Consider the following 24,950-nt stretch of genomic DNA (forward strand, 5'->3'; position numbering starts at 1 on the left):
TAAATTGTAATCTTTTCTAAAATGTCAACATGCAAATACAACTTCTGTGTGACTTCTTAAGGCTCAAGACAAATGTAATATGAAACAAAGATGTTTTTTATTGCTTTGTTTTGTGTTTGTTTCTTAACATTTAGATCTTAAATTTATAAAATAGAAATTCAAAACTTTATCTATTTAAACCCTTCCTTGCCTCACAATTGGTAAGAACTGAAAAGAGGCAAGATATCGATATAATTAGGACAGACAAATATTTTTTAATTTTTCCCATTTGTTTTCTGTTATAAAACAAGAGCAAATGTAGGAGGAAAATATTAGGAGGAAAGATAGCAAAAGGCCAGGGACAAACACAGTGGCTTACCACTATTTGAAGGAAAGGTTCAGACATTATGATAGGATTGAATAACCCAATCAAAAGAATCTCATCATCACTATAACATGGGCTACTGTATTCTAGTAATGAATAGCTGTGTGTACTGTAGTTTTTAGATAATTTCTTTGATTAAAGCTCCATGTCCACAAAACTCAATAGTAATAAAACTATTATAAAGAGCCTACATTTGACAGTAATTTATATTAAGATGTTTGTTGTTATTATTATTATTTTTCTTGGTTCCTCATGTCTCCCTTTCTCCTGTCCATCAAGGGGGCTGTGTTTTTTATTCACCGCTGCAGTTACAGAAAAGCAGCACTAGGAATGTTTATAGAGAGAAAACAGAAATAAAGTAGATTGTGGAATGCTTCTAATTTCCATTCAAATCACAAACACTGGGTGCTTTGCACTTCAGAAGAAACTCTTAAATAGTAGTATATTAATACACATTATTTTTGGATCAGTCAATATATCAATAATGATATTACTCTGTTAGATGAAAATCATGTATTTGAAAGGACTGTGTAGCTACTGTTTTAATGAATGGGAAATATCACTGGCTGTTTCCTTCTCCTTTTGCAGGCCTACCACATTTTCAGGAACAGAATGATTTGAAAGGATTACTAGAAAATCTTCATCAAAATATTCGGACTAAAAAAAGAAAGAATGTAGAAATCATGTGGTTGGCTGCAACGGTAAGAAGCCTCGTCAAACAGCAATTCCATTGAAGTTATTCTGTCTTGTTAAATTAAACTTTGGGTCCCCAAAGAGCTGAGGAAAGTCACTAATGAGTTTATTTTTTTCTAAATCACTCTAATTTTATTAATTACAAAATATGTATATTTTTAGATTCCTTCCAAGTACTTTATCAAACTATATTAGTATGTGAAATCAGTTGCACATGCATGCTTTACCCAAGCCAGTTTTTCCAGTGCTCTGTTTGAAATTTGGTTGATGCTAAATCCCTCCAGACACATTGATATCACATGGAGGAAAGCCTCCAGGAGGGTGAAAACGGCCTCCCCAGCCTCCGGAGGCTCTCTGAAAGCCAGAAACTGGGCCCATTTCCGATCTTCCTGAAATTCCAGGAGGCCCATTTTTCACCCTCCCCAGGCATTCACGCATGCCTTGCACTTACCTGCATCCAAAACAGGCTGTGTGGGGACTCTTGGAAGGGGAAGGGCGGCCAGGGCTAGCCAGGAATGGGATTTGGGGGTTCTACGAACTCCACAGAATCTTAGCTAGGGGTTCTCCCAAACCCCTGCAAACCCCCCAGAAGCCCACCCCTGAAGCAAACCCTTTGAAGATTGTGATAAATCAGGTAGGGAGGATAGGCTTCCTCAAACTCAGCAAATGGCTCACTGTGCAATCTGTCCATCCAAGAAGATCAGTCAATCCTTTTTCACCCTCATTCTTGTCAGACAGGATTTCAATTAAGGTTGTCTCTTTTCCCTGCTCCTGGAATTCAATCTTGGAATGCAAGGAATACAACTATAACAACTATCCCCTTTGTCTTGATCTTCTCCTCACGACTTTATGGAGTTTCAAAGGAATAACAACAATGTCTGACATCTAAAAGGTTTCCAACTCAAAATGTGAACCTTCAAATATACGTATATAAAGATGTTTGTAAATTATTCTGATCTTTATTTTATACTAGAAGTAGTTTGATGCAAAGTACATTTCTTTGTTAAAAGCCAAAGTTTAAGCACTCAAATTCACATTGGTGGAAATCAAATTATAATTGTTATAAATGATTTTACTCTAATTATATGGAAGTACCGAGCTTTATTTAAGGCAGGGGTCGCCAAACTTTTGGACCTCAGGGACCACCAAACTCATAATTTTAGATCCCAGGGACCACTAACTGGTTCTGTGGGCCTGGCCTAATTTGTGGGTGTGGCTTGGTGGTCATGTGACTGGCTGGGCATGGCTTGTATGTAAATATTATAAATATTTATGTAAATATTGATTTTTTTATAAAAAAAGAGCAACTTTTACCCAAAATCAGGCAAAGCAGGCAGATTGAGTTGCTCACAGAATCACAGATTCATTCAGAAATCTATCTGCCATTGGCTAGCTCAGTTGGCACATAAAATTTGCTAGCAAGCAAACTCACAAAATTAACTCACAACATACCATGCATATAAATATTGAATTTTTTATATAGAAAAAGCAACTTTTATACAAAATCAGGCAAAGCAGGCAGATTGAGTTGCTCACAGAATCATTCAGTTATCTATCTATCTGCCATCAGCTAGCTCAGTCTCTCAAATTTGCTTGCCGTGAGCCTGCACTGAATTTACTTGCAAGCAAACCTTCAGTCCTAAGGGAGGTTTGGCTGTGCTTAGCTAGAAAGCAAGAAATCCAACCATTTCCTGCTTCCTAGCTAATCTAAATCTCCCGGCACAGCAGAACAGATAATGGTTGGAAAAAGGAAAAATAGCAACTTAGCAGACAAGTTTGCTGGGTAAGGAGTGAGTGGGTGGGGAGGGTTCCCGCGGGCCATGTGGGCTGAGCAGCCTTGTGTTTCTGCACAGCCTGGATTAATTGCTTTGTGGGGGTGCTCTGGGGGTGAGATTTCTTCGTGGCCCACCAAAATTTTCTCACGGCCCACCAGTGGGGCGGCCCACAGGTTGGCGACTGCTGATTTAAGGCATACATGCTTGATTTATTTATTCCATTAATCTGACATCAGCTGCTTGATTTATTATTTATTTCCATTAACCTGACATCAACTGCACATACACTGATTCATTTATGCAATGTATATTCTTATTAGATAATTAAGAATGTAGATTGTGTTATTTGATTGGGACTCCATAAATTACCTATCAGTAAGTTAATTATATTTCTTTTTCCAGTAAATTGTTTTTATTTTTTCCTTGGTAAGATAGATACTAAATAGCCCATGGACCAGTGGTGGGATTCAAATTTTTTTACTACCGGTTCTGTGGGCGTGGCTCGGTGGGCGTGGCAGGAAAAAGATACTGTAAAATCTCCAGTCAGAGGTGGTATTTACCTGTTCTCTGAACTACTCAAAATTTCCGCTACCAGTTCTCCAGAACTGGTCAGAATCTGCTGAATATCACCTCTGCCATGGACCATTGTAATATAGTTGGTGAATTTCCTAATAGCAGGTAGTTACTGCTTTATTTATTTTGTTAATAACAATAAAACATCTACAGTAGATAATTTTCTACATATTTTCAGAATGCATCTGTCAAATGGAAAATTAAAAGACTGGAGAAAATGGAATACTAATATCTTGGCGCCACTTCCGTTCTTTCTTTTCATGAACTGCTTCAATGTACTTATGTTGGAACAGTGACAGTTGTGAGAAGTGGGAGTCACAATGGTAGCCATCAGTGCTGTAATGATGCTCTTGCTAATAGGTTTCAGCTTAATTGATCAATGGTACACCGCTTCCATTTAACACTGCCTCGTGTCAAAGGAAGTAGTTGAATCCAGATAACAATTTGCACATTGTGTTGTAACAGCTACACACACACACACATATTTAAAAGCACAACTATTAAGACGTGGGAAAATACCTGAAGAAACCTAAATACCATACTTATAAATACCCGCGAAAACATAAGAAAACACACACACACAGACGCACACACACAAACACACACACATATATCATCATGGACTTGAACTGGGAAAGAAAACAGTGTTCTGGCAAGCTTTAATATTACAACTTCCTGACCTAAATAATTGAAAGAAATGTTCAGCTTGTTCCAGATAACACAGAGATTACCCAGCAGGCCATGTCTTTGGAGAAAGACCTGACGACTTACTCAGCAAAAAACTTACCTAGAAAATTCTAAGGAAAGAGTCTCAAACATGTCAGACAGGGAGCTCAACAATTGGACAACAGGAATCCCAGTTGCTGAGGCAACCGGTGATGTAAGCAAATATCTGTGTTGTACAGAAATACATCAGATAGCCACATGGAATGTCAGAGGAATGAGTCAGGGTAAATTAGATATTGTCAAACAACAGATGATCAGTGTATTAGTGAGCTACACTGGTCAGACAATGGCTTTTTCCAGTCTGAGGATTTCACAGTCTATTATTCAGGACATGATACCAGGAAAGCAAATGGAGAAACGTTTATTGTAAGCAAGAAAGTTGTTAGACAGTGGAAAAGCTACTCAACAGCAGAGCTATATTGTGCATAGATAACTTAACACAACTTAAAAGGGTGAGCTCATCCCTTTCTCTATGCATGTTGAAAGTTAAAATTTTAAAAGTATCTTAAACAGAATTTAGCTGCCAGTTCACTCATGAATGCATACTGATTTATTTTTGCCTGAGATTTTCAGTTAAACGTAACTTCATTTCAAATATTTTTCTTTGAAAATATTGGAATGAAAGTTTTATCTAGTGTATATCATTTGGGATAATTCATGAATAAATTATGCTACTAAACATATTACAGATCTTCAAATACCTGGAAGTTGGAAAGCCAAAAGTGTATATAAGAATATCCCAGGATCTTCTGTAGATCCTGAAATCCCTGCCCACTCTAAGCTTTCTCAAAATTGTCATCAAATTGTTTTAATGTGAAATAAAGATTAAATTATTAAATAAATGGGGAATAATTACGTTAACTGTTTAATTTTTACTAATTAAAGTGAAATTTTCAGGCTTTTTTCTGACCTTTGCTTCTTTTTTCTTTGAGCATATCCTTCAATATATCATTTGAGAATGAAGTATAAACTCTGATATCATGTAAAGTTTTGTACTCTATTCTCTCTAGTTGAAACTTGTTCATTTCAACTTAAATGAACTGAACTGCAATGGCTAAAACAAATCAAGGTCATTCAGAGAAAACTGGCTTATTTAAAAGCAAAAAGAAAGAAAAAAAGAAAGAAGTGTATGTCGGAGGTACGTGCGTATGGGCTAAGGCAGTGCTTCTCAAGTGGTGCTTCCATACTGCCACCATCTTTACTCAAAAGTTAGAGGACAATCCACAATTATTTTAACATTTGCTAAATATTAAATTCTTAAGAAAAAAATGGTAAGCACTGCTGTCTCCTGAGCTATTCCAGTGACAAAAATTGAGTTCTCAAACCCACTCATCAAGCTAATGGGAAACTATATGTACATCCTTGCATTGTGTTGAATCGCTGCAAAATAATTAGTGTTCCAATAGTTTTAAACTTTTTTCTTTCAAGATCCCTTCCCATTTTTAAAAGTTATGAAGGACCCCAATACAGATTTTGATTGATTATATCCATAGATATTTATTGCATTAAAAATTAAAATTGAGATTTGTTTCTGCTAATGCATCTCATGATTGCTTGATGGAATTTTATTATTGTATTATTTTTCAACATAGGCTGTCAAAAATTTTTGATTTCAATCACTAAAATCATCAGACTATCCTTTAAGAAACACTAAAAAGAAAGAGTTTTTGTTTTCTTCAAGAGTCCCTTTCTGTTGAAAGATCTAATGATACAGCTAGTGGAGAGTGGAGAAAGCAAGCATAAATAGAGAAATTTACATTTAAAATTTTTAAATTCTATCCATTTACATCCATTTACAAGATTAATAGTTACAGCACTCAAACCTAAAACATGGTGTGCAGATATAGATATTCTGAGTTAAACAGTGCATGCATTGTACAAAGGTAGTCTAGTGTATGATACCCAAAAGTGAGGAGGGATCTGGTAGCACACCTTCCAATTAAAATTTTACAAAAAGCATAAGCTGTCATAAGGAGTAGCTCACTTCATCAGATATCTGAAGCATTATTAAACTAATAATGAGAAAAGATAATGAGGAAAATAATTGGGGAGAAATGATGGTTATGCAAATGCCATTACATGGGACGCATGTTACAAGTATTTTATCAATTAGCCATTGTAATGTGTAAAACAGTCATTCTGTTTGTGAAGACCTGAGATCTTCTGAGGCTTTGATAATGAGTTTGGCAGGCTGTCTATAGTTCTGTTGTTCTGATTTTTTTAATCTGCAATTGAGTGCAAAGTAGCATGTTCTGTTACTTGTTGCATGTACCATTTCTTTCAGATATAGGGTGATTACTTACTCAAGTGTAGGTTGAGAAACTTGCTAAGAAACTGCAGTGTCCTTGACCAGTATCATTTGCATAATTATATTGTTCAATTATTAAGAGTTACGTGTTAAAAATCAATAACAGTTATACCTTTAGAATATGAGCTGTGCCGAGGACCACAACACATTGGTCTCTACTTATTCTGATACATGAAATGTGATATTCTGGTTTCTACTACTGTGTACGAGATGGCGCTACAAAAGAATTGCTGAAGCTTTCAAGTTTGTGCTTCTATTTTTAAAAATTAGGTTCAATTCATTACGGAATTTTGACTGAGCTTTTCTGAATTAAAATTAGAACTTCAAAGCAGTTATAACTGAACCAAACAGATGCTGAAGAATAAAGAGTTTGTCAACAGGACAGAAAAGAGATCAGAAAGATGTAATCCATGGGGAGAGGCAGTATCCCCCCTTGGGGCGTTTTTTTTTTTTTTTTTTTTTTTTTGGTTTTGGTTTTTACGCGGGCTAATTTAGGAAAAAAAAGGGGAAGTTTTGGTTGTTTTTTTTTTCCCTTCTTTCCCCAACCACGCAAACGAAAAAAAAAAAAAAAAAAACCCCCCCCCCCCCCCACCCCCCCCCCCCCCCCCCCCCCCCGTATTATATTTTTAAACCTTTTTTTTTTTTTTGGGGTGTGGGGGTGTGTGGGGGGGGGGGGGGCCCCAACCCCACCCCCCACATAAACCCCCGGCCCCCGCACGGAAAAAAAAGCTATTTTCCAATTAATCCCAAAAACTTATTAAAAGCAGATAAAAAGACATGAAAAATGTCTTGTACGGAAGCAGCTGTCACTTAGCTTGGAATCTGCCATCTAATAGGTGAACAATCATTTCCCAATGAATGCACCTTTTCGAATCACTGAATTGTGGAAATCCTGTGGAATTATAATTCTTGAAAATGTGCATATAAAAATAAAAATATGCAGTGATCTTTGCTGCCTACATGTCTTTAGCAAGCTAACTTACTGAATTAAATAATGCTCTTCCAGGGGCAAGTAATTTAATTTAGTTTTTTTTTATAAGTTTATTATTTAATGTATGTTAAAATAAAATATATTCTTACTAACATATTAGATCCAAGTTTCTTGACAGCTATAAATTAGTAATTAATAATAAAGTATTAATATAACAGTGAAATTCAGGGATTTTTGATCAATCAATTAATCTTCTAATTTGGAATTTAGCTGAATTTTCTGATGGAAATACCTACCATTATCCATGTAATGTCAACATCATACTTTGCTTACTGCAGAACACTTAAATCTGGAAGTGGCAGCAGTTCAGAATGTGACAGTCAGTGCATGTGCCCAGGCATATGTACTTATGTTGAATTAAAGATTGAATACCAATTAGGTACTGAAATACATGTCTGGCTTTGCTTATAACATGGAAGGACTGAAATAATTTGGGGAACAAAATACCTGATAAAATGCCTTCACCATTATAGATGTCTTCAATACTGAGACTATTAAGAAGGCCAAATGATCACAGCATCCTTTTTGGTCACCATTGAATGACTTTTCAAAGTATTCTTGGTCCCTGGAATGTTCCACCTTTTGAAATGTGTGAGGAGCCCTTTATTATATATCTCTTAAGAACAATTTACCCAGTTCTTCTCTGAGTACTGACTCAGTGGTTAAGATGTTAGGCTTTATAGCTGGAAAGCCAGCAGCCCAGGTTCAAGACCCAAGCTCCATGCAATAGGGTGAGCTCACATTCTCGCCACAACTCCTGCCAATTTAGCAATTCGAAAGCATGCAAATGCAGTAGACAAATAGAAACCAATTTGGTCAGAAGATAAGAGTGTTCTGTGATGTCATGCTGGCCACTTGACCGCAAAAATTTCTTCAGGCAGCACTGGCTCAATGGCCTTGAAATGTAGATCAGCACCGCCCCTTATAGATAGCAATAACTAATGTAGTAAAATCCACAGGAACTACTTTACCCTTTTTTTTTTACTTTCTCTGAGTGACTGTTGGATGAATAGTTCTGCTCCTGTTTTCCCTCCAATGTTTTTAGCCCTGTGTGTGCCTATGTTTTGTTTTAATTTACTATTATTTGTGGCTTATATTTTTCTCACAGCCTCAAAATTCATTTGCAAAGGAAAGAACATTGACATTATATTAAATACAGCATAATTATCTGGATTATTGATTTGAAAAATAATCCTGAAGGATTTATGGCATTTTTGCATGCAGGAATTACATGAGCCTTCTTCTTAAAGTCACCTCAGATGTAAAGTGCAGTAAAATGGTTTATTATGACATTTTATTTTACTCCATTTTTCCTTCTTATTAAATACTCATGAGGCAGCGAAAATATTTTGTGAAACTTGACCACAGTGATGGACTCAACTTTTATTTGAATTGTGCATAACACTGAAAACAGAGTTAACAAGCCAAACATGTCTTATGAGGTATTTGCTTCTACATATGGATTTAGAGAAAGTGAGCAAAACACCAAACATTACATAGTTTTATATTCAGCTCAGTATGTCACGGGATTATATTTTAATTCACGCCCTAAAAGTGACAATAATTATGTGAAACAACATTTCATATGTTCATTCCTCCCTAATGTTTATTTAAATAAAGCTTCATTTTAAAATTAATTTTGAGATTTAAGTTTTTATATTTTTTATCTAAAATAGACTCTCGGAACACGTTTCACTAAATATTAATACCACTGTGTGGAATCTAGTGAATGGAACTTGACTTATTATCTTCAACAACCTGCATACCCTAAAAATTGCTTTTGGGTTAGAGAGATCTTCCAGAGCATATTTTGGGCAATAAAATGGAAAAGGAAGAAATCTTACTATTCTTCCACTTTATCAGTGAAAACTATTCCTCTTTATTAAATATACTATTTACAAATACAATATGATACAAAATACAAATATATATTACAATATTACTTTTGTGAATATACTATCTATATTCTTTCTAGAATATTGTAATCATTATTTATTATTAAACTTATATTCTGCCTGAATCCTGGCAACTCTGAACAGCTGACAACAATCAAAAGATATAAGTTACAATAAAACCAATTTAAAAAAAATAATGATAATGATGACAAGAAAAAAGATGGGAATGAAGTAAAGGGTCCCACTCTGCCTCATCCACATGGCAGTTTTAAACAACAGCAGAGTTGTTAATTTACTTTGGACTTTTACTATTGAAGATGTCCTGTTATTATACATTAAGTGTTACAGATTTTTGTGCTGTACATATAAATATTTGAAAATTCTTTAATTAATATGAGATAATTCTGGCAAGTGAAAAACATTCTTACTGGAAAATATTGTGGACAGATGAAAATTAATTACAAATAACTGTTAAGTGTTTCAAATAGGAATTATCTGTGACTTTTAGCTTCAAAGCATGTATCCAAAGATAAAGAACTTTTAGACAGTGAAAGAGCACATATACTTATATGAGAGAAATAGCCTGTAATAGACCAGATAGTGGGTAATTGAGATACATCTCGTTCCGGTTCTGCATTAGCAATGCCATTGCTATCTGGATTATCAGGTTTGAGAAATTCCTGGAATTTCTTCCTAGATTGCTCTTGCAGCTGTTTTGCTATTTTGAAAGCAAAATGAAATAGTCTGCATAGTCTGACTCAGATTATCTAGGTTTGATATTTCTTTAAATTGCTGTAAACCCAAACAGAAAATTGAGCTTATGATAAAGCTATTTATACTTATCATTAAGAACTATAATACTATCAAAAATGGTCAACTCAAAGTCAAAATATTTCTTTTTACCTATGGTATCTGTCTTGCACATTTTGATGCATTCAGCCTAATGATTGATATACATTCTATATATTAATGCAACTTGATTTCTATTTATTTTATTTATATACTTATCAAATTTCTGTACACTTGCTTGACTATGATGACCCGGAGTATCTCAGAAATATAACAAAACCCAAAACGTAACTAAAAGTCCTTTAATGCCTTCAACTTGGCTTCACTGTTTAATTGTTCACAGTGGAGGAGTAAACTATTTTCAAATAACATTTCGAAAGAAAGAAACACAGTTCAAATTCAAAGAGCCAATAACGAAGCAAAAAACAAAAACAAACCGCACTGAATAAAGTTTCACGACCGACCAGGATAGATAATTGCCAACTTCAGGAAGATAACCAGGTACAGTCCGTTGGAAGAACGCCAACCAAGATAAACATTTTTAGGAATAAAACACTAATTTGTCTCCAGTGTCTGTTAGCAGGCAGGTCCAAACTCTTATGCAGACTTCACACCTGCAATCCATGAAGAGGATCATGGCTTTCTCCTCCGGAGTAGACCACATTTTACCCTGATCCTCTCCTCTCGAGTAGACCATGTTTTACCCTGATCCTCTTCCCTGCGTGCCCTAGGATGGATAGGGGATGGGCTTGGGTCCTCCTCTGAGTGCTCAGAGTCAGTCTCCACCAGGGGCATGACATTGACTATGGACAATTATTGTAAAAGTATTATTTAATGAATAGACTATATCTGTGTTATCAAAAGAACAAAGCTGAAAATATTTTTTGAGATGGGCGTATTGGTTGCTCTATATGCTAGATCAGCATTCCCCAACTTTTCTGGCTTGTTTGAGGCGGCAGTGGTGGGTGGGGAAGGGGAGGGTTTTGCACATGTGCACGCACCACTTTCACAAATGCTGATTCACATGCACATGCATTCACCCACCAGTTCCGCGCCCTGGTTCCAAACAGGCTGCAGCCCAGCACCAGGGCACAGACAGAATTAGGGACCCCTGTGCTAGATAATGCAATATGCCTGTAATTAAAATGCACGTAGGAACCTCTGTGGCGCAGTGGTTAGAGCGCAGTACTACAAGCTACTTCTGCAGCCAGCTGCCTACAATTTGGCAGTTCAAATCCCACACGGGTCCAGGTTGACTCATCCTTCCATCCTTCCGAGGTGGGTAAAATGAGGAACCAAATTGTTGGGGGCAATATGCTGACTCTGTAAACCGCTTTGAGAGGGCTGTAAAGCACTATAAAGCGGTATATAAGTCTAAATGCTAGTGCTATTGCTACTTGGTTTTCTTTGTGCATTATAAGCAATCCAACAAAAACTTTATTATAGCCAAAGTACAGCACTAGCAATAGACTGTAAAAGTGCATAGAAGTATAAAATGAAAGAAAATAAATTATATCTTCTTTTTGCATTATAGATTTGCCGCAAGTTAAATGGTGTACGGTTCACCTGCTGTAAAAGTGCCAAAGATAGGACATCAATGTCAGTGACACTGGAACAATGTTCAATTTTAAGAGATGAGCATCAGTTGCACAAAGATTTCTTTATTCGAGCACTGGACTGTATGAGGAGGTATGTTCTTAATCTTCACTGTTTATTATCCATTTACCATATTTCATATTTTATCTATTTACCATATTTTCAAGTTTGTAGATAGCAAGAGCATTTAGATTTATATACCATTTCACAGTGCTTTACAGCCTTCTCTATGTGGTTTAAAGCAGGCTTAAAGTTGACAAGGTTGGAGACCCCTGGTTTAAAGAGTTGGCATATTGCCCCCACAATCTGGGTCCTCACTTTACCAACCTTGGAAGGATGGAAGACTGAGTCAACCTTGAGCTGGTGAGACCTGAACTGCCAAACTGTTGGTGGCCGATAGTCCGCAGAAGTAGGCTGCAGTATTGCATTCTAACACTGTGACACCACAGCTCTTAAATGTGTTTCAATCTATGTTTCCGTGACTAAATCAGGGTACAGTTTGAAAAAAGTGACATTTTCATTACTTTCCCAAGCTAGGATCATATTTCAGGTCTTTCATAGATAGTTTTTTCTGAAATATATTGAATTCTCACAAAGATTGCTCAGAATACTGCTAAATATATATTATGTTTTAAATATACTTAATTTCCCTTGGTACTTTTATGAGTTTCTTCAATTAAAGACAAATAAAATACAGCAACCAAACTTAATTAAGTTAGCACTTGATTTTTTAAAATTAAATTACTTTGCAATTAGTTGTAATTGTACAATAAATCTGATTACATTAATCAAGATATGTAATTAGGAGAAGTAGTTTGATTTGCTTATTGGCAATAAATTTAAATGAAACAAAATAATAGCTTGTAAAGGTCAGATTTATTTTCAAAGGAACTCGCATTACGTACACTTCGTAATTTGGACAAGTGCTGACAAACACATTATTTAGATTAAGAAATAAACACTGTTTGCACTTGATAACTACTACTTTTATACTGAATTTCAGATATCTTCTTTCATGAATAACTATTTGGCGAGAATTAATTATCATGCTTTGAAATCCAGTAGAACATTTAAAAGTGTAGCCTTTTATCAATATTCCTCGTTATGCAAAGAAAACATAACAGTTTCTGTTTATAAATTACTTGAACTGCATGCAGATAACTTGACTAAAAGAAATTGGGTATTCAAAGAATGACCTTCTACTAAATGGATGAATTACACTTTTAGAAAAGCTGTTAATGACTATAATAATAATTCCGTGGGACCATAGAACAATTCAATTCTTTAGCTCTTTTGTAAATTCCTAATATTGCATGATACTATTTATACTATTTCATATATTCCATTACTGTCCATATATCCTATCCCTGTTTAGCTTTTCATTCATGATTGGCAATGCATGTACTAGCTTTCATGTTGAATGTGCTTATGTTGCTTATTGGTATATTTTATCTATTTAATCCTATATTCATTTACAGCTACTCTGCTTTTCACAATCACTTTGTAATCCATAAGACAGCATAGTTACTGTGGTTGAATAAAAGCATTATATGGCTGCCCATCTCACAAAAGGTTATTCTGGGTAGAGTATAACAATTAATTAAAACAATAAATATATAAAACTATCATCATTACAAATATAAAATATATAAAAAAACCACAAAGCACAAGAGAGAGTGGATGTTAACCATTATAGTGGAGCCATCGTAGAGTTTCATATTTGTGAATCAGACTTAACTACATGTTTTTCTGGAATTACTCCTGATTGCATGCACATAACACCAGAATGATAAATATAGTAACACCATTAACAAGTAATGGCAAATGCAATCAAAGAATTACAATATTTTTTTAAAAAATAATCTGCCATACATTGTAATCTTGTATTAGTTTTTATTAGTTTTTAGCCTCTTTCTATTAACAATAATACTAAAGGGGACTACTTTAAATAACCAATTAAACCATCCACGGTTACAATAAATAAAACTCTGAATACTGATTTGTCAGTAAGATCAAATTAAGCCAGTTGTCTTTACTTTCCATAGAAAAAGTGTTCCCATTTTTTTACTTTTCCATAGAATATAGATATAAAGAACATTTTTTAGTATTGTGGGAAAACTGCCATGAAAGTGTTTTCACTGTTTATGAAAATGATACCAGCATATCTGCCCAGATTTGATGCAACTTGAGTAAAATTATAATTCTTCTGGATTTACTGCAAATTTTTGGAGATGTTAAAAAGTTAGAGCTCAAAAAAAGAAGAAAATTTTGTCTATATCCTTGAAGGACTTCTGCATCTTTAACCAGCTTTTACTTAATCTGTGGCATTTAAAAATATTCTATAAGTATGATCTAAAATAAATGCTACTGGGCAAAATATATGTTTCTCCATTTATATGATTGTTTGATAAAACATTCCTTTAAAAAGTTACATATTCGAGAATGCAGGAACTTGGTTTAAGTTTTTAAAAAAGTTCTTTGGACTGTGCAATAGGAAAGCTTATCACTCCTAAAAGTTATCTACATCTGGTGACATTTCCTGATTGATGCAAATTAAAATAAGTTGTAAGTAAACCTTTGTGCATACATACAGTTTCTTTCAGTGAATTATAATTAAACATGGAAATCTCAAACAATTTAGATTGACTTCTGGCTTATACTTTGGAAATAGAAATACTACAGTTTAGAAGGAAAATGGAGAAATGAGAACTTAGTGAATTTTGCATTGCATACAAGCCTCTTATAAATGAAATACAAGTTTGGGAATTAGACATAGGCAAAATCTGCAGTTTGGTATCATCCAAAACTAATCTTAATGAAAAAGCACCTAGTTGTTTACTAACCCCAAGTTCATTCTGAGTATCCAGAAATGGATTTTCTGCACTTGTATCAATGTCAAGGGCCAGAGAAATCAGGCGATTCAGGCAGTTCAAATGAGCATAAAGATTTATTAGAAACTTAAGCTCCCTACAAGAATCTGAACTACTAACAGTCAAGGGACATTAGCGGGAGCTAAGAAAGGAATTCAAGATGGGCTGGACTTAATTTTCATCTGGATATGCAAGGACTCATGATTGATGATATGTTTGACCCTGCCCTCAGGCTCTGCCTGGTCATCTCCTACAATGAAAACCTAAATACCAAAACAAGCTGAATATGGATTCAACCCTTCAAGCACATTTCCATTCTCTGAAAGATAAACAGAAACATCATCTATTTCATTAAATGCCAACATAATAAATAAGCATGTGTTTCCTGTATGATATTTATATGTAGAAGCAATGCTATTTCTCATATTGATCTAAATTTTGCTGTATTTTAAGATACGAATTTATTTAAGTGTTTCATTCAGTAGTAGCTTTTATTAACTATGCTAATTTCATGATCAAAAAATTAGATCAAGCAGTTTGGAATTCTACAAATTTGGGCAAATTAAAAATTGTTCCTCATGGTCAAAAATTTGAAAACCACTGATCTAAAGTTGCCTCATCAATATTATCAGGAGCCATATGCAAAAAGTTTGCATAAAGTCAGTCTCCAAATATATTTAATATCATGAATGCACCAAATGTTATTAAGAGAGTCCTTGTATTCGCCTTCTCTTTCTCTTTCCTGTTAGTTGTTGATTCTAGATATTCTATTGTTGCTATCTCCTTGCTACACATGAATTCTAAAGGATCATTTTAAAGATTTCAGCATTTTTGAATTTTATTTCTGTGATTTAAGACCATTAAAATGGAAATTCTATGGAAATTCTCAGTCTTGGATGAGAAGCGAAACATCTGCAAAGAAAAACAAGAAAGTCCAGTTGCCTCTTGAAAAAGCACCTTTGAGACAACTAGGTCATAGTTGTCTCAAGGTGCTTCAGAGGCACTGTTCTTGTTTTCTTTGCAGATGTTCGCTTCATCCAAGAAGCTTGGATGAGAAGTGAAATGCCTTGAAAGAAAAACAAGAAACTCCAGTTGCCTCTTGAAAAAGCACCTTTGGGACAACCATGAAATTAACTTGTTCCTACTGTCCTAAAGAAATACATATTGAACCAATCCTGGTGATGTTGCAATTCAGAAATCAATTAAGGAAAACCAATGTTAATGAACTTTTAAGCTAAAGAAGATTCTAAGGAGGGAAGTCTATTCCATTATCTCTTTGGGGGTTAGAATAAGAAACAGATGTGATGGATAGTCTGTCTCACTCTCTGCTGGAAGACTGCAATGATTTATTTGTTTACTGAAATTTCTATGCTGCTCAATTCCAGTAGGCTCTGAGTAGCTTATAAAACTTATTTATTCATCATGTTTATGTGACCACCCATCTCACAAGAATGTAACTCTGTCTGGCATACAACAATTAATTAAAAGAAAAATCAATAAATATATAAAAAAACACTCATTAAAGACTTTTTAAAAAAACCTACTTAAAAAGCACACAAACAGAGAGGATAAAGTTAGCCATAGCTATCGCAAGATATTTCTAAACTCTGGGGACTCCCAGGCTTGAAGAGATTCAGTGATTCCATATTCAATTATTTGCACCAGATTTGACCATGATGAGAAATATTCTCATTGTTTTTAACTTAATTTTCTCTGCTTAATGTGTAAATAAGAAAAAGTTGAATCCCATGTAATTGAACACTTTTTAAAAAATCCTCTTCTATAACTCCTCTTTCAGGGAGTGATTTATTGTATTAAATTGCATGTTGCCAAAACTCAATTTGGGATAAATTTAGCACATAACTTGTTAAAGCTGTTCAACATGCAGCAGAAAATTTATTGATCTAATCTTATCCTGCTCAACAGTTATCTAGTTACAATTTAAATAATTTTTCTTTCAATCAAAAAAGAGCCACAGTTCTAAGTGCAAACTACTATGACTATATTTAGATTAAATTAATTCAAGGTTGTGATATTAAATACCTGTAATACAATTTAATACTGATTTTATAGGTTATGATGAATGAAGCTATGTATGTTTGTCTCTTTGTTTTTTGTTTAAATAACAGTTCTTAGCTTGTACTTCAAAATACATGCTTCATATTCCAATAATTTATTTTTGCAAGCCAGTAGATTGACTGCATCAAGATCAGAATTGTTGTCATATATATGTGAATAGCAGGTTAGCAATTTTCAAACTTAGGATTTGTTTCTACTACTGAACTATAACACAGCATCTAGTCAGTCTGTTTCTTATCTCTTCCTCATACTAGCTAGAAGGTGAAATTACCTGAAATTATGATGTAGTTAAAAAGATACAGAAAGGGAGCAGCAGGAGGAGGATGGTCATACCTCAATTCTTAATCCTAAAGTGTTTTTATTGGATGATGTAGCTTTGTTGAAAAGCAATACAAACAATATATTAGAAAAAGCTACATGTTCCACAGCGTATACCTAATTATTTTTTGTGCTGGAATCTTATGTTTTAGCTGATACGCATTATTACACCAAAAAGCAGCAGCTTAAAATAACATAAAGATGAAGTAGCCATTAATATAATTTAAAAATAAACAAATTAAGAAGGATGTGAGTTGAGTACAGTAACTGAAGATGATAAATTACAAATTTTACAGTATGTAAGTTCCAATTAAGGCTAATGGCTTGCGACACAACAGTCAAATTTTAGCCACTTTCTTGGAAACATCAGTGAGTAAAAACTGCATTTTTCTGTTAGTGTCAACATGAATATTTTGCAGTTAGAGCGATTATCAGTCTTGCTGTCTAATCTCTTTAATGATACAGTTGTGCTCATAAGTTTACATACCCTGGCAGAATTTATGATTTCTTGGCCATTTTTCAAAGAATATGAATGATAACACAAAAACTTTTCTTTCATTCATGGTTAGTGTGTGGCCGAAGCCATTTATTATCAATCAACTGTGTTTACTCTTTTTAAATCATAATGACAACAGAAACTACCCAAATGACCCTGATCAAAAGTTTACATGCCCCAGTTCTTAATACAGTGTATTGCCCCCTTTAACATCAATGACAGCTGGAAGTCTTTTGTGGTATGTGTGGATGAGGCTCTTTATCTTCTCAGATGGTAAAGTTGTCCATTCTTCCTGGCAAAAAACCTCTAGTTCCTGTAAATTCTTGGGCTGTCTTGCATGAACTGCATGTTTGAGATCTTCCCAGAGTGGCTCAATGATATTGAGGTCAGGAAACTGAGATGGCCACTCCAGAACCTTCACTTTATTCTGCTGTAGCCAATGACAGGTCGACTTGGCCTTGTGATTAGGATCATTGTCATGTTGGAATGTCCAAGTACGTCCCATGCGCAGCTTCTGGGCTGATGAATGCAAATTTTCCTCCAGTATCTTTTGATAACATACTGCATTCATCTTGCCATCAATTCTGACCAAATTTCCTGTGCCTTTGTAGCTCACACATCCCCAAAACATCAGCGACCTACCTCTGCATTTCATAGTAGGAATGGTGTACTTTTCATCATAGGCCTTGTTGACTCCTCTCCAAATGTAGCATTTATGGTTGTGGCCAAAAAGCTCAATTTTGGTCTCATCATTCCAAATGACTTTGTGCCAGAAGGTTTGAGGCTTGTCTCTGTGCTGTTTGGCGTATTGTAAGCGGGATACTTTGTGGCATTTGCGTAGTAATGGCTTTCTTCTGGCGACTTGACCACGCAGCCCATCTTTCTTCCAGTGCCTCCTTATTGTGCATCTTGAAACAGCCACACCACATGTTTTCAGAGAGTCCTGTATTTCACCTGAAGTTATTTGTAGGGTTTTCTTTGCATCCCGAAGAATTTTCCTGGCAGTTGTGGCTGAAATTTTAGTTGGTCTACCTGGACCGTGGTTTGGTTTCAACAGAACCCCTCATTTTCCACTTCTTGATTAGTGTTTGAACACTGCTGATTGGCATTCTCAATTCCTTGGATATCTTTTTATATCCCTTTCCTGTTTTATACAGTTTCAACTACCTTTTCCCACAGATCTTGTGACAATTCTTTTGCTTTCCCCATAACTCAGAAGCCAGAAACATCAGTGCAGCAGTGGATGAAAGATGCAACGGTCTGTCAGGAGTCCAGGAACTCATTGACCTTTTATACACACACACTAATTACAAGCAAACAGAGCACAGGTGAGGATGGTTATCTTTAATAGCCATTCATACCCTTTTGTGCCAACCTGTGTGCATGTTATCAGGCCAAAATCATCAGGGTACGTAAACTTTTGATAAGGGTCATTTGGGTGGTTTCTGTTGTCATTATGATTTAAAAAGAGTAAACACAGTTGATTGATAATAAATGGCTTCAAGCCAACCACTAACCATGAGCGAAAGAAAAGTTTTTGTGTTATCATTCATATTCTCTGAAAAATAGCCAAGAAATCATAAATTCTGCCAGGGTATGTAAATTTATGAACACAACTGTATATTGGCCAACAGCAATCTCAATTTCAATATCTGAACAGATATATCAATTCCTGGCTTATTCTGCTTCTGTAATTGAGATGTTCTTGGAAGAAAGCCTTGTTACATTTCCCTATTAACACCATCAAGGAGAAGGCAGCTAGGTGTACCAAAATGAATACCCTTTACTATGAAAATACAAAAATCTGGAACATATGTTTAGGGGTAGATAAGTTGAAACAAAAGGGTTGTTAATTTGTGCTCAGTAGCAATAGTTGAGAAGGCAGGTTAAGGATCTAATTTTCTGTAATTATTAATTTGGTGCTTGAATTTATTTCTAGTCTCTTAAGGTTTTGATTTTTAAATGTGACATTTTTATTTTCCTCCTTGATTTCAATTATTAGAAGCTTCTGAATTTGTTAACTACAGCCTTAAAATGCATAAATTAAAATTAATATAAATATATTTATGTATGCATATAGATCTATCTATATACTTGCGTGTGTGTATAAATATATTTATGCACATGCACACATACATTATATGGTCTGTCATATCCTTCTTTGTGACAGATTCGTTTAAATGATTTTTAGCTCTGCCAAGTATGTTCTAGTAATAGAAATCCTGATTTAAAATAATCAAGAGTTGATTTTGCCATTAGGGCCTACTCACAAGAACTCTAGGATTTAAATTATCAGTGCAAAAAAAAAATAACAAATTGAATTATCTATTAACAAATCAACATTTGCCATGATCACTTGGTTAGCAAAATATCATATTCTTCTTACATTCTTTCTGAGCATGTTACTTAGCTAGTAGATTTAATATCATTTGTTTGCAAGCATGCCTTGCAGAAACTAACCATTGTGAAGAAATTAATTGCTGTTTATTGTTCCACCATAAATCCTACTTGCACTGAAAACTATAGTGCATTCCTTTTATGGTACTGGAAAAATGTTCATAAAATATTCCAGATTCTTACTGAAAAGAAATAATAAGAATTCTGGAAGTATTTGGAATGATCTAATTTTGAATTCAACAATTATGGTAAATGGGAATTATTTTTTTATCAAAATGACATAATAATTATTCTTAATAAGGTTATTTATTGGTTACTTAATAAGGTTATTTATTTATTGATGTAACATATATAATATATATCACAATGCTGAATTCCAAAGTGATTAAAGACATTTCCAAAGATAAACACAACAAACTAAATACATAAAAACAAATAGAAAACACCAACTGAAAGCAACAGTGACAATCCTTACAGATTCAAAGCTTGGTAGAATAGCTCCCTTTAGTGGCCTTCCTAAATAGCTACAAAGAGGGCACTAAATGAATCATACATAATAGAAATTTTTCAACCATTTTTACATGACAAACAAATGGGATGAGCCAATCCCATTCAATAAGATAATTTTTAAGATACCCAGATGCCAAGCCATGAAGATTGGTTCGTAGGGTAGAAAGCGGTCCCCAGCCTTTCCAGATCCACAGAACTGGAGCAAGTGGCAGTGGCGGGGGGATGGTTTCATGACGCAACCTAATCCCATGCATGTACAAATGAAGTTTTGCATGCTGGCCCGCCGTTTGTGCAGCCCAGTTTCCAATGGATTGCAGATTGTGTCTAGTCCATAGACTGGAGGGTAGAACATTACTTTAAATTGTATTTGGAAATGTATTGTTATTGAGTGCATTACTTGCAAAATTAATGTTACATAGCTGTTCTGACCCAACCTGGTTCCAAGAGAGCCAACACCAGACAAAAGCAGCAGCCCTCACATTTTAAGGTTTCATCTATGAATTCTGTTTCTTCACAGATAAAAGGCTGCTTCCAACTAATTCACTCCGACAAGAAAGAGCCTTGCCAAGTTGTTTTCAAGGCTACCAAAAAAACACAGATAAGAAATAGTTTACAAGAGTTTTCAAATACTAACTATAATGTTCTCAAATACTAACTATAATGTTCACGAGGTTGAGTTTCAGAGCGTCTTTGCCTTCTGCAAAGAATGCTTCTTCAAACGTGGCTTTTATCCTCTTGAGGGAGGGGCCATTACCTTGCAGACTTAATCCTGAGTCGCCCATGCTGCTGTAACTGCTCTCTCCTATGAGCAATCCTGTGCGCACACGCACTTGGCACAGACTCCTCGGGAACCTCCTCATCACTGCTGCCAGCCCCCACAATCACTGAAGGCAGCAGTCCACTCCCTAATGATCCTGGCCTCGCATCTGAGTCCTTGCTCTCCTCTGCCATCCGCACTTGCTGCTGGCTAACCACAACAATAGCTGTGATTGTGGGTTACTGCAATTTGCACCAAATGAAGTTTCTGTTTTTGAAACTGAGTCTTGAAAAACATCCCTGTGTAACATACACTGCAATCTATCTTTAAAGTGGTTAAAAGATTAAAAACTAGTGTACACACAAATATTTTGATTAAAGCTTCTCAGATCCTCACTGTCTACTGATATGCCAAAACTAATAATAAGTTCAGGAGTCCTCCGTTTCATCAGATAACTTTAAGGCATTTGGATACACAGTGGTTTGGGACCAAACAGCATCTCAGGCTCTATACACTGGTTTCTAACTTAACCCAAGATAGAATTTTATTTCTGCATATCATTGGCCTCTAGATAGCAAATGTATAATTACAGCATCTTAAATTGCCCCAAAGTGAAAATTAGATCTATGATACGATTACCTACAGTATATGAATCAGGCCAGATATTACCTGAGACAGATCCATCCTTCCTAAGGTATAAATATTGAAGTTCCTCTGCACAAATAACCAGAATTATTACAATAAAAATTGAGCAATAATTCTTGAAGCTCACAGAATGATAATTTTAGCTTTCTTAACAAAGTTTCAACACAGGACCATTTGTTCATCCAGAACTAAGTTGTGGATGTTCTTTTCATTAATAGATAATCAGTGGCAATCTGAGTCTAAGGCAGTTCAGCTCCCTGACCATTGACCAAGAAAAGAAAACTGGCACAAATTGCTGTTTTGCTTTGTTTTGTTTTGTTTTCTCTTTAAATGACCAATCACTGCCTCTTCCTTTTGGAAGCTACACACTCATTGGGCAGGAATGGGAATTTAAGAAATGTACCACCACACAAGTTCTTGTTTTCCAGTGGTTCCTACATGGCTCCATTACTCCAAGTATGTTATTAATAAAAATTGTGTTATTAATAAAAATGATAATGTAGTCAAAATATATGTGGAGCATATGTTCTCTTATAAAGTATTTTCTTTGAAGATAAGAGAATTGAATCTAATTCTTCATACTTTCATACTTTTTCTACTTTCTCCTTTACTTTGCAATAAAACCACATTTTACTAAACAGCCTGCAAGTAATAGCTGAAATCTCCATGAAGATTTTCCAGCGAGGAATGTCTGAACTGTAAAATAATTTCAAAAACTCGTAATCTTCATAAAGCTCTAAGGCTTTTCTTGCAATGAACCAGGACCCTGAATTACAGATAGTCCTCAACCTTCAGCCACAATTGGGCCCAAATGTTTATTGCTAAATAAGGCAGTGGTGAAGTAGTTTTGCCCCACTTTATGCCCCTTTTTGCCATGGTTGTTAAGCAGATCGCTGCAATTGTTAAATGAATGATGCAATCATTAAGTGAATCTGGCTTCTTCCATTGACTTTGCTTATCAGAAGCTATCTGGTAAGGTTACAAATGGTGATCACATGACCCCAGGACACCGCAACTGTCATGAATCCCAGCACAAGTGGATGAGGCTAGATTTTGAATGGGAAGTCAATGATTCAAGGGTATCAAGCAGTTGCAGGATAAGTTAAGATCTGTATATAGAGTTCCAGTAGACAAACTAGCATAAAAACAAATCCATCCATTTTAATTCTAGATGATGCTGAAAACCATATTGCATATGAGATTTTTTTTCCCTCAGTATTGAAAATCATACAGTATCTTTATCTCCAATTCATGACATTTCAGATTTATTTTACTCCTTTGGTGTGAGTTATTTCATTTTGAATTACAAATGCAATTTTAATGTGGCAAATAATACGAGGGGGAGGTTTTGGATACTTGTTTTTTCCTTTTGAAGAATAGCCCTAACGTGGTTTTAAAAAGAATGATGGTCAAGCCCCAAAATAGAATTATGTAATATCGATTTATAATCCTGCATGGCCATTTTGATGTTGGAATACGAAAGTATTGCTTTTCTCTCCTATTAAATGGTCTCTTATTTGTTCCTAACTTCCCCTGTTTAACAGCAGACAAACCCAGGGAGCACTGAATGAATCGGATGATCCCGAGACAGGCTGTCTAACTGATAACAAGCCAACTTCTCGTCACTTCTATCCTGTCGCCTTGCTGCTTGTCAGCTCACACTTGCTGGTTGTGTGGCTTATTTTAAGTCTTGCTTTACTATTAGCAAAATATCAGTAAAGTTCACTTCTGTTTGTTGCTTTTTTTAAGGAACAAGAACACTTTAAAATTACACATTGTACTATATTGTACATTCTTGGACCCTCAGACTAGTTCTTAAGAAGCCAATGTCTTGAACTGCATACTTTCTCCTTTTCATCCCAGGAATCAAGAAAGCATACTGTGTTCAACTGATTTAATCTATCTTCTAGCTCTAGCAAACCTTTTCACGTTTCATTAGTTCTAAGACAGCCAATGTACATTAGGGTTTCTTGATCAGATTTGACCTAATCATTCACCCCCTTGTAATCAAATTCCAATTTAGGGGATTGTCAGCACTTTATTTTAATTCAGGACAGATTTGCAGAAATAGTTATTTTTCCCAGCATAATATTTGTACTCAGGTGTGAAAATTGCCAAATTCTACTTTACTAGATAGAATCATTCCCTTTAACAGTGCTATCTTTGCCATTTTTATGCCAGGAGCCTCATAAAATGATTGGTTCCTTATATGAAAATGTAATGATAAAACCTCCAGCATGATTATATATTTTTTCCTGTGGTGATTGGTCAAAACATGTAAGAAGATAGAGGAAAGTATTTACACACTGACATTTAAAACTAAGTTAAATATTCTGGGTAACATCAAAAGATTAATTTTCAGTGTGCTGTTTTCATTATTTCTTGCCAGTAGAGTTCTTCTGTTTTAACAAATAATTTTAATATTTATTTTAATTATTTGTTGCATAACTAACTCTTTTTTGTCAAGCCATCTCTGGCATACAATAACTTACTTTGTGTAACATAATTAACCTGTTTGTAAGTGTTGCTTTTGCTATCTTTACTTTACAAAATCCGTCTATATTATTTTAAACAAAGTTTTCTTTGCATTTTGTTGGCTCTTGTGAATTTTGTACTATGTATGAATCAAGCATCCTTTCTTTATACAACAGAAAGTTGATTTGGGCTCCAAGAAAGCCGTGCTTTTTTTTTTCTTTCATCATAAACATAAAAATGAGGCAAAGGGGGATCTTTGCAAGTTATAGAGTCAGGTTTCATTAAAAAACTGCCTTATTCATGGAACATGTACACTTACAGTTACATGTAAACTTTAACATGTACGAATGAGCGAAAGAAAACCAATCTGAAAAAAGTAAGATAATTTTTAAAATAAATATATTTCTAATCCTAGAGTAAAATATATCATAAAATATAATATCTAATCAAGCCACAGTGAGAAGAAATATATATATATATAAAATCCCATAACCTACTTTTGAGGGCAAAAACTGTATTGGCCTGGCCTTGGATCTAATTCTGTAAGATGTATCATCACTTGTGGAAAATATATTGTAGATTTATCTTTGTTATTTTTACTTCAATTGTTGCTAAAACTCTGCAATGTACAAAATAAAACATATTTATTTATGATTTGTTTCACGAAGTTGTCTTTTTCCCCCTCTGCACTAG

General features: G+C 34.9%; 1 protein-coding gene across 15 annotated transcripts in view; it reads left to right on the forward strand.

Moving 5' to 3' along the window:
• INPP4B (inositol polyphosphate-4-phosphatase type II B) overlaps positions 1-24,950 on the forward strand; it is a 197,363-nt gene that overhangs the window by 144,138 nt on the left and 28,275 nt on the right. For 9 of the 15 annotated variants that reach the window (XM_087963094.1, XM_087963095.1, XM_087963101.1 and 6 more), the window contains 3 exons: positions 953-1,065; positions 11,649-11,803; positions 23,327-24,944. In XM_087963094.1, coding sequence (XP_087819220.1) covers positions 953-1,065; positions 11,649-11,803; positions 23,327-23,501 — 443 coding nt within the window. In that variant the 3' untranslated portion in view covers positions 23,502-24,944. Of the gene's footprint in view, positions 1-952; positions 1,066-11,648; positions 11,804-18,689; positions 18,802-23,326; positions 24,945-24,950 lie in introns of those variants that run through there. The other 6 variants (XM_087963099.1, XM_087963100.1, XM_087963102.1 and 3 more) reach the window with 3 other exon arrangements.

This window comes from Notechis scutatus, chromosome 4 (assembly GCF_049901735.1).
Source record: "Notechis scutatus isolate UNSWTSFEM ecotype Mainland chromosome 4, rNotScu1.2, whole genome shotgun sequence".
NCBI classification, from domain to species: domain Eukaryota; kingdom Metazoa; phylum Chordata; class Lepidosauria; order Squamata; family Elapidae; genus Notechis; species Notechis scutatus.